Here is a 13,154-nt window from a genome sequence, read left to right as displayed (position 1 = left end):
CTTAAAGTGAATGTTCACCCTTAACCCCTTAATGACCACCGATTAGCCTTTTCACGGCGGTCATTAATGGGCTTTATTCTACAGCGCCGCCATTCCACGGCGCTGCTGTAGAATAAAGTAAACAGAGCAGGGAGCTGTCAAATCTCCCTGCTCTCAGCTGCCAGACGTAGCTGAGGGCTGGGAGCGTCCCTGCTCTGCCGTGTGAGATCGATATTAGTATCGATCTCACCCGTTTAACCCTTCAGATGCGGTGCACAATAGCGAGCACCGCATCTGAGTGGTTTAGGAGAGAGGGAGGGAGCTCCCTCTCATCCCACCGACACCCGGCGATAAAATCGCCGAGTGTCTGTCTTCTATGGCAGCCGGGGGTCTAATAAAGGCCCCCAGGTCTGCCTGGAGCGAATGCCTGCTAGATCATGCCGCAGGCATGACCTAGCAGATGCCTGTCCGTTTTAAACGGACAGGCAGTAATACACTGCAATACAGAAGTATTGCAGTGTATTATAATAGCGATCGGAGGATAGTGAAGTCCCCTAGTGGGACTAGTATAAAAGTAAAATAAGTTTAATAAAGTTAATTTAAAAAAAAGTTTAAAAAAAATAATGAAAAACCCACTTTTTCCCCTTACAAACTGCTTTACTATTAAAAAAAACTACAATAAAGCAAAAAAGTTACACATATTTGGTATTGCCGCGTCCGTAACGACCCCGACTAGAAAGCTGTTACATTATTTAACCCGCACTGTAAACGCCGTAAAAAATAAAATAAAAAACAATGGAAAAATTGCTGTTTTCTGTTAATCCTGACTTTAAAAAAATGTGATAAAAAGTGATCAAAAAGTCGCATCTACTCTCAAATGGTACCAATAAAAACTTCAAGTCGTCCCGCAAAAATCAAGACCTTATACAGCTATGCCGACGCAAAAATATAAAAGTTATAGCTCTTCGAATGTGACAATGGAAAAATTTAAAAAATGGCTTGGACATTAGGGCCCAGAATGCAAGCAGGGGGAAGGGGTTAAACACTTTTTAAAAAAAAATCTAAATAGGAAAAAAAAAATTAGTTGATTCATCTCTTAATGTTCAGAACTACATTTTTTGGACAGAACTCCAAATCCCTTGAAAAGTCATAATGTTAAATGGTAAAGCTCTGGCTGCCTAAAACCACCACTAGGGGGAGCTGAGGAGCTTACTGCATACTGTTTATACACTGAACTCAATAATAAAACAGTATGCAGTAAAAGCTGCTCAGCTCCCCCTAGAGGCTGCAGGCAGAATTGTATTATTTAAAGGGTTATTCCCTTTTAATCATGTTATGCATATCAGTAGGATATATTATTATTATTATTATTATTGGTGGGGTTCCTACTTCGAGGACCCCCATTGATCTCAAGAACAAAGAGACTTTCGAGGTTTCTTTAAGTATTCCCTGTACAGCACCACTCCCAGCCACAGGCTGAGAACTGCAACGCAGCATCATTCAAATAACCAGCTTCATTTTGAGGATTGTTGGGTCCTGGCAGGTGGAGATTAACTTAAACCCATTAGTGACCACCCATAGCTGTTTTTACGGTGGCCACTAACGGGCTTTATTCCGAATCAATTGCCTTTTTACGGCGCTGTATCGGAATAAATAAACATAGTGGGGAGCAGTTAAATCTCCCTCAGAGGTAGACCTGCTAGAGCGGAAAAGATCTAAATCCGTATCGATCCTGCTCGTTTAATCCCTCAGGTGGCATCTGAGTGGTTTTGGAGGGAGGGGGCTCCCTCTCTCACCCGACGGGCACCCTGCAATGCGATCGCAGGGTGCCGGTGTTTCTAAGGCAGCCGGGGGCCCAATAAAGGGCCCCAGGTCTGCCTCTAGTGAATGTCTGCTAGTCCATGCCAGAGACAGAAGTATTGCAGTGTATTATAAAAGTGATTGGATGATCGCACAGTAAAGTCCCCTAGTGGGACTAGTAAAAAAGTTTAAAAAAAGTTGAATAAAGTTTATAATAAATCAATAAAAATCCAAAGTACAAAAATTTAAAACAGACTTTTTCCCCTTACAAAATGCTTTATTATGAAAAAAGTTACACATATTTGGTATCGCCGCGTCTGTAACGACCCCAACTATAAAGCTATTACATTATTTAACCTGCTTGGCGAATGCCATAAAAAAGTAAAATATAAAATAATGCAAGTATTGCTGTTTTCTGTGAATCCTGCCTTAAAAAATTTAGATAAAATGTGATCAAAAAGTCGTATCTACTCCAAAATTTTACCGATAGAAACTACAAGTCGTCCTGCAAAAAAAAAGCACTCAAACAGCTGCATCGGCGGAACAATAAAAAAGTTATGGCTCTTCAAATATGGAGACACAAACACAAATAATTTTGAAAAAAAAAAGTGTTTTTACTGTGTAAGTAGTAAAACATACAAAATCTATACAAATTTGGTATCGTTGCAATCGTAACAACCCGCTGAATAAAGTTATTGTGTTATTTATACCAAAGGGTAAACGGCGTAAATTTAGAATGCAAAAAAGTGTGGCGAAATTGCTGGGTTTCTTCTACCCCCCCCCCCCCCCCCGCCAAAAGAAAAGTTAATCAATAGATTATAAGTACCCCAAAATGAGCCTATTAAAAAAATACAACAAAAACAAGATCTTATACAGCTGTATACATGTCGATGCAAAAATGAAAAAAAGTTATAGCTCTTTGAATAAGACGATAATAAAACTTAAAAAATTGCTTGGTCATTAAGGTTTAAAGTAGACTGGTCACTAAGAGGTTAAAGTAGCACTCCGGGCAAAACTAATGCACAGTATTAGAACCTATGTCAGGTCTGTGGGGGCGGAGCAACAACACCAAAGAGAGAATTCCTGTGTTATGCTCCGCCTCCCAGACCGCACACCAGGTATAACACAATGTATCGGTTTTGTTATTAGTGCATCTTTTAAATACAAATTTCCACTATCCCACCATGTTCCCAGCGCATGCTAAACAATGGGATCTCTAGATCATGTGATCAACATTTTCTTGCCTTCATGACATGATATCCAACGTTGTGAATGTTATTTAGCGCCTATGTGAGTATATAGTGGCAACAACCAATGGGAACTCTGCTTAGTGTGCGGCTGACACCAGAGAATAATAATAATAATCAGTCTTCTGGATAAGAGCTAATACTATGAGGTGGGACATGGGGCTATATGTACCGTATATACTGTATGTACAAAATACTGAACTTCATCCTTTTGCTAATATGTGTTTCCATTTTTTTCACGTCACCCAGAAGCAGGATATACTGAACCAGGTACGTAATGAGTCTTACTAAGATATGATTGTGATTTCTCAATAATAAAATAAAAAATATGTAATTATATAATTCACACTACGAACCTAAGGCATAACCTCAACATCCCATCCCCCACCCAATATCACACTCACAAGGTCCATTAAACTGAGATCTTGTGGGTATGTTTGATAGGGTCCTCTAGTCACACTTTACATGTCCTAGTGCCAGCCCCTCGACATGGAGATAATACCAAAGTGACTTTATTTCCCTGAAACTAGTTGTATTCTTGTATATAGGGGGCAGTATTATAGTAGTTATATTCTTGTATATTGGGGGCAGTATTATAGTAGTTATATTCTTGTATATAGGGAGCAGTATTATAGTAGTTATATTCTTGTATATAGGGGCAGTATTATAGTAGTTATATTCTTGTATATAGGGACAGTATTATAGTAGTTATATTCTTGTATATAGGGGGCAGTATTATAGTAGTTATATTCTTGTATATAGGGGCAGTATTATAGTAGTTATATTCTTGTATATAGGGGGCAGTATTATAGTAATTATATTCTTGTACATAGGGGCAGTATTATAGTAGTTATATTCTTGTATATAGGGGCAGTATTATAGTAGTTATATTCTTGTATATAGGAGCAGTATTATAGTAGTTATATTCTTGTATATAGGAGCAGTATTATAGTAGTTATATTCTTGTATATAGGGGGCAGTATTATAGTAGTTATGTTATTGTATATAGGAGCAGTATTATAGTAGTTATATTCTTGTATATAGGAGGCAGTGTATAGTAGTTATATTCTTGTATATAGGGGGCAGTATTATAGTAGTTATATTCTTGTATATAGGGAGCAGTATTATAGTAGTTATATGCTTGTATATAGGGGCAGTATTATAGTAGTTATATTCTTGTATATAGGGGCAGTATTATAGTAGTTATATTCTTGTATATAGGGGCAGTAATATAGTAGTTGTATTCTTGTATATAGGGGGCAGTATTATAGTAGTTATATTCTTGTATGTAGGGGCAGTATTATAGTAGTTGTATTCTTGTATATAGGGGGCAGTATTATAGTAGTTATGTTATTGTATATAGGAGCAGTATTATAGTAGTTATATTCTTGTATATAGGAGGCAGTGTATAGTAGTTATATTCTTGTATATAGGGGCAGTATTATAGTAGTTATATTCTTGTATATAGGGAGCAGTATTATAGTAGTTATATGCTTGTATATAGGGGCAGTATTATAGTAGTTATATTCTTGTATATAGGGGCAGTATTATAGTAGTTATATTCTTGTATATAGGGGCAGTAATATAGTAGTTGTATTCTTGTATATAGGGGGCAGTATTATAGTAGTTATATTTTTGTATATAGGGAGCAGTATTATAGTAGTTATATTCATGTATATAGGGGCAGTATTATAGTAGTTATATTCTTGTATATAGGGGGCAGTATTATAGTAGTTATATTCTTGTATATAGGAGGCAGTGTATAGTAGTTATATTCTTGTATATAGGGGGCAGTATTATAGTAGTTATATTCTTGTATATAGGGAGCAGTATTATAGTAGTTATATGCTTGTATATAGGGGCAGTATTATAGTAGTTATATTCTTGTATATAGGGGCAGTATTATAGTAGTTATATTCTTGTATATAGGGGCAGTAATATAGTAGTTGTATTCTTGTATATAGGGGGCAGTATTATAGTAGTTATATTCTTGTATGTAGGGGCAGTATTATAGTAGTTGTATTCTTGTATATAGGGGGCAGTATTATAGTAGTTATATTCTTGTATATAGGAGGCAGTGTATAGTAGTTATATTCTTGTATATAGGGGGCAGTATTATAGTAGTTATATTCTTGTATATAGGGAGCAGTATTATAGTAGTTATATGCTTGTATATAGGGGCAGTATTATAGTAGTTATATTCTTGTATATAGGGGCAGTATTATAGTAGTTATATTCTTGTATATAGGGGCAGTAATATAGTAGTTGTATTCTTGTATATAGGGGGCAGTATTATAGTAGTTATATTTTTGTATATAGGGAGCAGTATTATAGTAGTTATATTCATGTATATAGGGGCAGTATTATAGTAGTTATATTCTTGTATATAGGGGGCAGTATTATAGTAGTTATATTCTTGTACATAGGGACAGTATTATAGTAGTTATATTCTTGTATATAGGAGCAGTATTATAGTAGTTATATTCTTGTATATAGGGAGCAGTATTGTAGTAGTTATATTCTTGTATATAGAGGGCAGTATTATAGTCGTTATATTCTTGTATATAGGAGCAGTATTATAGTAGTTATATTCTTGTACATAGGAGCAGTATTATAGTTGTTATGTTCTTGTATATAGGGGCAGTATTATAGTAGTTATATTCTTGTATGTAGGGGCAGTATTATAGTAGTTGTATTCTTGTATATAGGGGGCAGTATTATAGTAGTTATGTTATTGTATATAGGAGCAGTATTATAGTAGTTATATTCTTGTATATAGGAGGCAGTGTATAGTAGTTATATTCTTGTATATAGGGGGCAGTATTATAGTAGTTATATTCTTGTATATAGAGGCAGTATTATTGTAGTTATATTATTGTCCATAGGAGAGGATAGACGTGTGCTTGTGAGCTCCCTGTTAGGACTATGCATGGCTTCTGACCCAGGTGGAGGGGAGGGGTCCTGGGCTGATGATCCTGGGAAAGCCCAGAGTCTGGAGTTTGGCCTGCAGCATGGAGATGGTGGAGGTGATGATCTGGAAATGGTGGCTGGTGAGTCAACTGAATCTCATGATGTTGGTGAATTGTGCACAAAAATGACAAAGAAAAATATCTTTAAAATGGAAATGCAAGTTCGCAAGTTGAGAACAGAAATTAACCAAGAGACTGATCCAAAGGCAAAGCTGATGAAATGTGAGTGTCTGGATGTTTGCACACGTGAGCTGGTGATATTGAAGGAGAGATTGCAGAAAGAATCATGCACAGTACCCAAAATAAAGAACCGGGCAATGGAGAATAAAAGGGAGACCAGAGCCCAAACTGTGAAGAGAAAAAATATCATTGCAAAAAAAGACACTGACTATAATACTGTGTATAATATTGTGGCGCAGGGAAACCCTGGAAGATATGAGTGCGCGGTGGCTGGAGGATCACAACTCCCATCATGTGTGAGGTCTGTGCAATCAGTCAACAAAAATGCTGCTAAAGCTGCAGAGAAATGTGTGCCAGCTAACGAGGGGTTAACTGCAGTAGACTATGTGCAGTACAGATGAAGTGAATGCGAGTGGCACTCCTGGGAGTGAGCAAGAAAGTGCCGCATATACTGACATTGTAAGTGAGACCTCGCTCAGCGCGGTGATTGACAGTCTGATATCTGATGAACCAGCGGCACAGGCTGAGGCGGACATTGCGGACCCTGTTCTGGAGGTTCAGCCGTCCGCAGTGTCAGTGAATGGAGAACAGGTTACACAGCGATCAGGAGCAGACACAGGAGGATCTGCAGTACAATCAGCTGAGGAGAGGTCCAGTCCTGACCCACCTGCTGACAGACCTCAGTACAGGAGACTGTTCTCCAGCGTCACAAGACCGACTAACCCCACACCTCAGAGGAGGAACACGGTCAGAATCAGGTACTCAGGACCAGAGGAAAAACCTCCCCTCCAGACTCTACATTGGGAAAGTTTTGTTGAAGGAGTTTATGAAGTTTAAAGCTTCTGAGGTGTTCGCTCTGATCCACGTTCCCTCCAGCAGGAATTATGACATCAGTTTCAAGCTGCAATATAGTCTAGACTTGTTCTGGAGTATTTATAATGATACAAAGGAGCACGCGATGTGGGAGCATCTACATGTCATCCAGCTGACTAAACCCCAGGTAGTCACCGCCACCGTCCTGTTCCAGTCTGAGGTGGTGGCTCTGGCAGATTTGCAGCACTGGTTGAGCAGATATTGTGAGGTGAAGAGACTGCCAACAAAGATCTATGATGAGGAGGAGATCTGGAATGGAGGATATTCTGTCAAGATCCAGCTGGTTCAGGAGAATGGAGTGACCAGACATCTGCCGCACTCCTTCTACCTGGGCTCGGAGAGAGGCATATGTTACTACCCTGGTCAACCGTGACGGTGCCATAGATGTGGGGGCAGACACCTGGCATTCAACTGTTCCCGTATTAAGTGCTCACTATGTGGTCAGTTTGGGCATGTGAAGGATAATTGTACAGGACCTGTCATCTGTAACCTGAGCTTAGGACCTGGACATGCATTCCGGGAGTGTCCGCATGCAGAACATAATAAAGAGGAGACCTTTAAAGGAGCCATGGAGGAAGACCAGGAGGATGTCTCCATATGTGTAGCTACAACCCCAGAACCTGGAAGTCCCAGCGATGATGTGAGCCGAAGTACCAGAGACCCTGCTCCAGAGACGAATGTCCCATCTGTGGATGCTGCACAAGTGTCACCAGCCACTGAAACTAGAGGTCATGCTAAAAGTAAAATATCCAGTCACTCTGTCACCAAAACATCTAAACATCTGCCCAACACCAGTAAAGAACCAGCTGATCCAGCCGCAGCGACCAGTAAAGAGCCAGCTGATCCAGCCGCAGCGACCAGTAAGGAACCAACTGAGCCAGCCACAGCGAACAGTAAAGAACCGGCTGATCCAGCCGCAGCGACCAGTAAGGAACCAGCTGATCCAGCCGCAGCGACCAGTAAGGAACCAGCTGGGCCAGCCACAGCGACCAGTAAGGAACCAGCTGATCCAGCCGCAGCGACCAGTAAAAAACCAGCTGGGCCAGCTGCAGCGACCAGTATGGATGAGGAGGGATTTCAGACGGTTAAAAGGAGAAGTAAAACAGATGATTCTTCTAGGAAAAAAATCACTGCTGCAAAGAAATCACCGGAGTCTCCAGTGCTGGCGATAAGTGGGGGACGTTACTGTGCGCTGGGAGAAGATGACCAGGAAGAAGAAGCAGAGATGGAGCAAGTCTCCTCACACATCCCAGACAACAAACCTCAGGATGAAGATGCTGACCCCCCAATGTCCACCAAAAGATGGGGTGTAACGGAACATAGCAGTGGAAGAAGGAAAAAAAGTAGGAAAGACATGTAACCAGGATGAGGCTGAAAATCACCTCCATCAATGTGAACAGTGTGAAGAATAGGAGCAGGCGGCGGGCGATATTCCAGCGTCTGTCTGACAACACAACCAATGTCATCTTTATACAAGAGACTTATCTACAGAGCAATGTCCCTGCTGTGCCCCTGTCCCTGCAGTCACCACATCTAGTGGGACAGTGAAACTCTCAGCTGCTGTATGGAGACTTCTAGCCCGAACTCAGTTTATATCATAGAGGATTCCTATATGTCATAAATGTGGTGACCGTGTCCCATCTGTGGTGTGCGCGATGCAGCCTGGTCACCAATAAAGAAGAACTCTCCTGTAATACTGTCTAGAATAATATCATGGAAAATAGTTGAAACAATCTATACTGGAGCAATATTCATATATTATGGTTTGTTTAATGATTGTGATGTTATTAAGAGACATACGTTTATTTTCTTTATCTGTTATGAGTGTATTGCAAAGGTATTGTAATAATTTGTTGCAAGTTTTTAAATAAAAAAGATAATTATAGTAGTTATGTTCTTGTATATAGGGGGCAGTATTATAGTAGTTATATTCTTGTATATAGGAGGCAGTATTATAGTAGTTATATTCTTGTATGTAGGGGCAGTATTATAGTAGTTATATTCTTGTATATAGGGGCTGTATTATAGTAGTTATATTCTTGTATATAGGGGCAGTATTATAGTAGTTATATACTTGTATATAGGGGCAGTATTATAGTAGTTATATTCTTGTATATAGGGGGCAGTATTATAGTAGTTCTATTCTTGTATATAGGAGCAGTATTATAGTAGTTATATTCTTGTATATAGGGGCTGTATTATAGTAGTTATATTCTTGTATATAGGAGCAGTATTATAGTAGTTATATTCTTGTATATAGGGGCAGTAGTATAGTAGTTATATTCTTGTATATAGGAGCAGTATTATAGTAGTTATATTCTTGTATATAGGGGCAGTATTATAGTAGTTATACTCTTGTATATAGGAGCAGTATTATAGTAGTTATATTCTTGTATATAGGGGCAGTATTATAGTAGTTATATTCTTGTATATAGGAGCAGTATTATAGTAGTTATATTCTTGTATAACGGAGCAGTATTATATTAGTTATATTCTTGTATATAGGGGCAGTATTATTATAGTAGTTATATTCTTGTATATAGGAGCAGTATTATAGTAGTTATATTCTTGTATATAGGGGCAGTATTATTGTAGTTATATTCTTGTATATAGGAGCAGTATTATAGTAGTTATATTCTTGTATATAGGGGCAGTATTATAGTAGTTATATTCTTGTATATAGGAGCAGTATTATAGTAGTTATATTCTTGTATATAGGGGCAGTATTATAGTAGTTATATTCTTGTATATAGGAGCAGTATTATAGTAGTTATATTCTTGTATATAGGGGCTGTATTATAGTAGTTATATTCTTGTATATAGGAGCAGTATTATAGTAGTTATATTCTTGTATATAGGGGGCAGTATTATAGTAGTTATATTCTTGTATACAGGGCAGTATTATAGTAGTTATATACTTGTATATAGGGGCAGTATTATAGTAGTTATATTCTTGTATATAGGGGGCAGTATTATAGTAGTTCTATTCTTGTATATAGGAGCAGTATTATAGTAGTTATATTCTTGTATATAGGGGCTGTATTATAGTAGTTATATTCTTGTATATAGGAGCAGTATTATAGTAGTTATATTCTTGTATATAGGGGCAGTATTATAGTAGTTATATTCTTGTATATAGGAGCAGTATTATAGTAGTTATATTCTTGTATATAGGGGCAGTATTAGGGCATGACCACACATGGCGGAATTCCTCCGCAACTGTCCGCATCCATGCCGCACAGAATCTGCGTTGCAGATTCTGCTGCGGATCTGCACAAAATGTGCAGTACATTGATGCGGACTAGCTGCTGCGGACTGCGGGAAAAGTGCTTCCCTTCTCCCTATCAGTGCAGGATAGAGAGAAGGGACAGCACTTTCCCTAGTGAAAGTAAACGACTTTCATACTTACCGGCCGTTGTCTTGGTGACGCGTCCCTCTTTCGGCATCCAGCCCGACCTCCCTGGATGACGCGCCAGTCCATGTGACCGCTGCAGCCTGTGCTTGGCCTGTGATTGGCTGCAGCCGTCACTTACACTGAATCGTCATCCTGGGAGGCCGGACTGGAGACAGACGCAGGTAGTTCTCGGTAAGTATGAACTTATATATTTTTTTACAGATACATGTATATTGAGATCGGTAGTCACTGTCCCGGGTGCAGAAACAGTTACTGCCGATCGCTTAACTCTTTCAGCACCCTGGACAGTGACTATTTACAGACGTCTCCTAGCAACGCTCCCGTCATTACGGGAGCCCCATTGACTTCCTCAGTCTGGCTGTAGACCTAGAAATACATAGGTCCAGCCAGAATGAAGAAATGTCAAGTTAAAAAAGCAAGACGCATCCGCAGCACACATGACATGTGCATGACAGCTGCGGACTTCATTGCGGAACTTTGAATCTCCATTGAAGTCAATGGAGAAATTCCGCCATGAGTCCGCCACTGGTCCGCAACAGACAGAGCATGCTGCGGACACCAAATTCCGCTCCGCAGCCTATGCTCCGCAGCGGAATTGTACGCATCGTGTAAACGAACACTGCTAAATTAAAGTGAAAGTCAATGGAGAAACGGCTCCGCTGCGGATTAACGCTGCGGAGTGTCCGCAGCGGAATTTAAGTGAAATTCCGCCATGTGTGAACCCGCCCTTATAGTAGTTATACTCTTGTATATAGGAGCAGTATTATAGTAGTTATATTCTTGTATATAGGGGCAGTATTATAGTAGTTATATTCTTGTATATAGGAGCAGTATTATAGTAGTTATATTCTTGTATAACGGAGCAGTATTATATTAGTTATATTCTTGTATATAGGGGCAGTATTATAGTAGTTATATTCTTGTATATAGGAGCAGTATTATAGTAGTTATATTCTTGTATATAGGGGCAGTATTATAGTAGTTATATTCTTGTATATAGGAGCAGTATTATAGTAGTTATATTCTTGTATATAGGGGCAGTATTATAGTAGTTATATTCTTGTATATAGGAGCAGTATTATAGTAGTTATATTCTTGTATATAGGGGCTGTATTATAGTAGTTATATTCTTGTATATAGGAGCAGTATTATAGTAGTTATATTCTTGTATATAGGGGGCAGTATTATAGTAGTTATATTCTTGTATACAGGGCAGTATTATAGTAGTTATATTCTTGTATATAGGGGGCAGTATTATAGTAGTTATATTCTTGTATGTAGGGGCAGTATTATAGTAGTTATATTCTTGTCCATAGGAGAGGATAGACGTGTGCTTGTGAGCTCCCTGTTAGGACTATGCATGGCTTCTGACCCAGGTGGAGGGGAGGGGTCCTGGGCTGATGATCCTGGGAAAGCCCAGAGTCTGGAGTTTGGCCTGCAGCATGGAGATGGTGGAGGTGAAGATCTGGAAATGGTGGCTGGTGAGTCAACTGAATCTCATGATGTTGGTGAATTGTGCACAAAAATGACAAAGAAAAATATCTTTAAAATGGAAATGCAAGTTCGCAAGTTGAGAACTGAAATTAACCAAGAGACTGATCCAAAGGCAAAGCTGATGAAATGTGAGTGTCTGGATGTTTGCACACGTGAGCTGGTGATATTGAAGGAGAGATTGCAGAAAGAATCATGCACAGTACCCAAAATAAAGAACTGGGCAATTGAGAACAAAAGGGAGACCAGAGCCCAAACTGTGAAGAGAAAAAATATCATTGCAAAAAAAGACACTGACTATAAGACTGTGTATAATATTGTGGCACAGGGAAACCCTGGAAGATATGAGAGTGCAGTGGCTGGAGGATCACATCTCTCATCATGTGTGGGGTCTGTGCAATCAGCCAACACAAATGCTGCTAAAGCTGCAGAGAAATGTGTGCCAGCTGACGAGGGGTTAACTGCAGTAGACTCTATGTGCAGTACTGATGAAGTGAATGCGAGTGGCACTCCTGGGAGTGAGCAAGAAAGTGCCACATATACTGACATTGTAAGTGAGACCTCGCTCAGCGCGGTGATTGACAGTCTATCTGATGAACCAGCGGCACAGGCTGAGGCGGATATTGCAGACCCTGTTCTGGAGGTTCAGCCGTCCGCAGTGTCAGTGAATGGAGTGCAGGTTACACAGCGATCAGGAGCAGACACAGGAGGATCTGCAGTACAATCAGCTGAGGAGAGGTCCAGTCCTGACCCACCTGCTGACAGACCTCAGTACAGGAGACTGTTCTCCAGCGTCACAAGACCGACTAACCCCCCACCTCAGAGGAGGAACGCGGTCAGAATCAGGTACTCCGGACCAGAGGAAAACCTCCCCTCCAGACTCTACATTGGGAAAGTTTTGTTGAAGGAGTTTATGAAGTTTAAAGCTTCTGAGGTGTTCGCTCTGATCCACGTTCCCTCCAGCAGGAATTATGACATCAGTTTCAAGCTGCAATATAGTCTAGATTTATTCTGGAGTATTTATAATGATACAAAGGAGCACGCGATGTGGGAGCATCTACATGTCATCCAGCTGACTAAACCCCAGGTAGTCACTGCCACCGTCCTGTTCCAGTCTGAGGTGGTGGCTCTGGCAGATTTGCAGCACTGGTTGAGCAGATATTGTGAGGTGAAGAGGCTGCCAACAAAGATCTATGATGA

At 39.8% G+C, this 13,154-nt stretch overlaps 1 protein-coding gene across 3 annotated transcripts in view; it reads left to right on the top strand.

Moving 5' to 3' along the window:
- The window catches only part of DGKB (diacylglycerol kinase beta), a 396,795-nt gene that overhangs the window by 108,544 nt on the left and 275,097 nt on the right, over positions 1-13,154 (top strand). For all 3 annotated transcript variants that reach the window (XM_075827771.1, XM_075827769.1, XM_075827770.1), the window contains exon 4: positions 3,276-3,296. In XM_075827771.1, coding sequence (XP_075683886.1) covers positions 3,276-3,296 — 21 coding nt within the window. The remainder of the gene's footprint in view (positions 1-3,275; positions 3,297-13,154) is intronic.

The sequence above is a fragment of the Rhinoderma darwinii genome, chromosome 5 (assembly GCF_050947455.1).
Source record: "Rhinoderma darwinii isolate aRhiDar2 chromosome 5, aRhiDar2.hap1, whole genome shotgun sequence".
NCBI lineage: Eukaryota > Metazoa > Chordata > Amphibia > Anura > Rhinodermatidae > Rhinoderma > Rhinoderma darwinii.
This window is presented reverse-complemented; position numbering and strand designations above follow the sequence as displayed.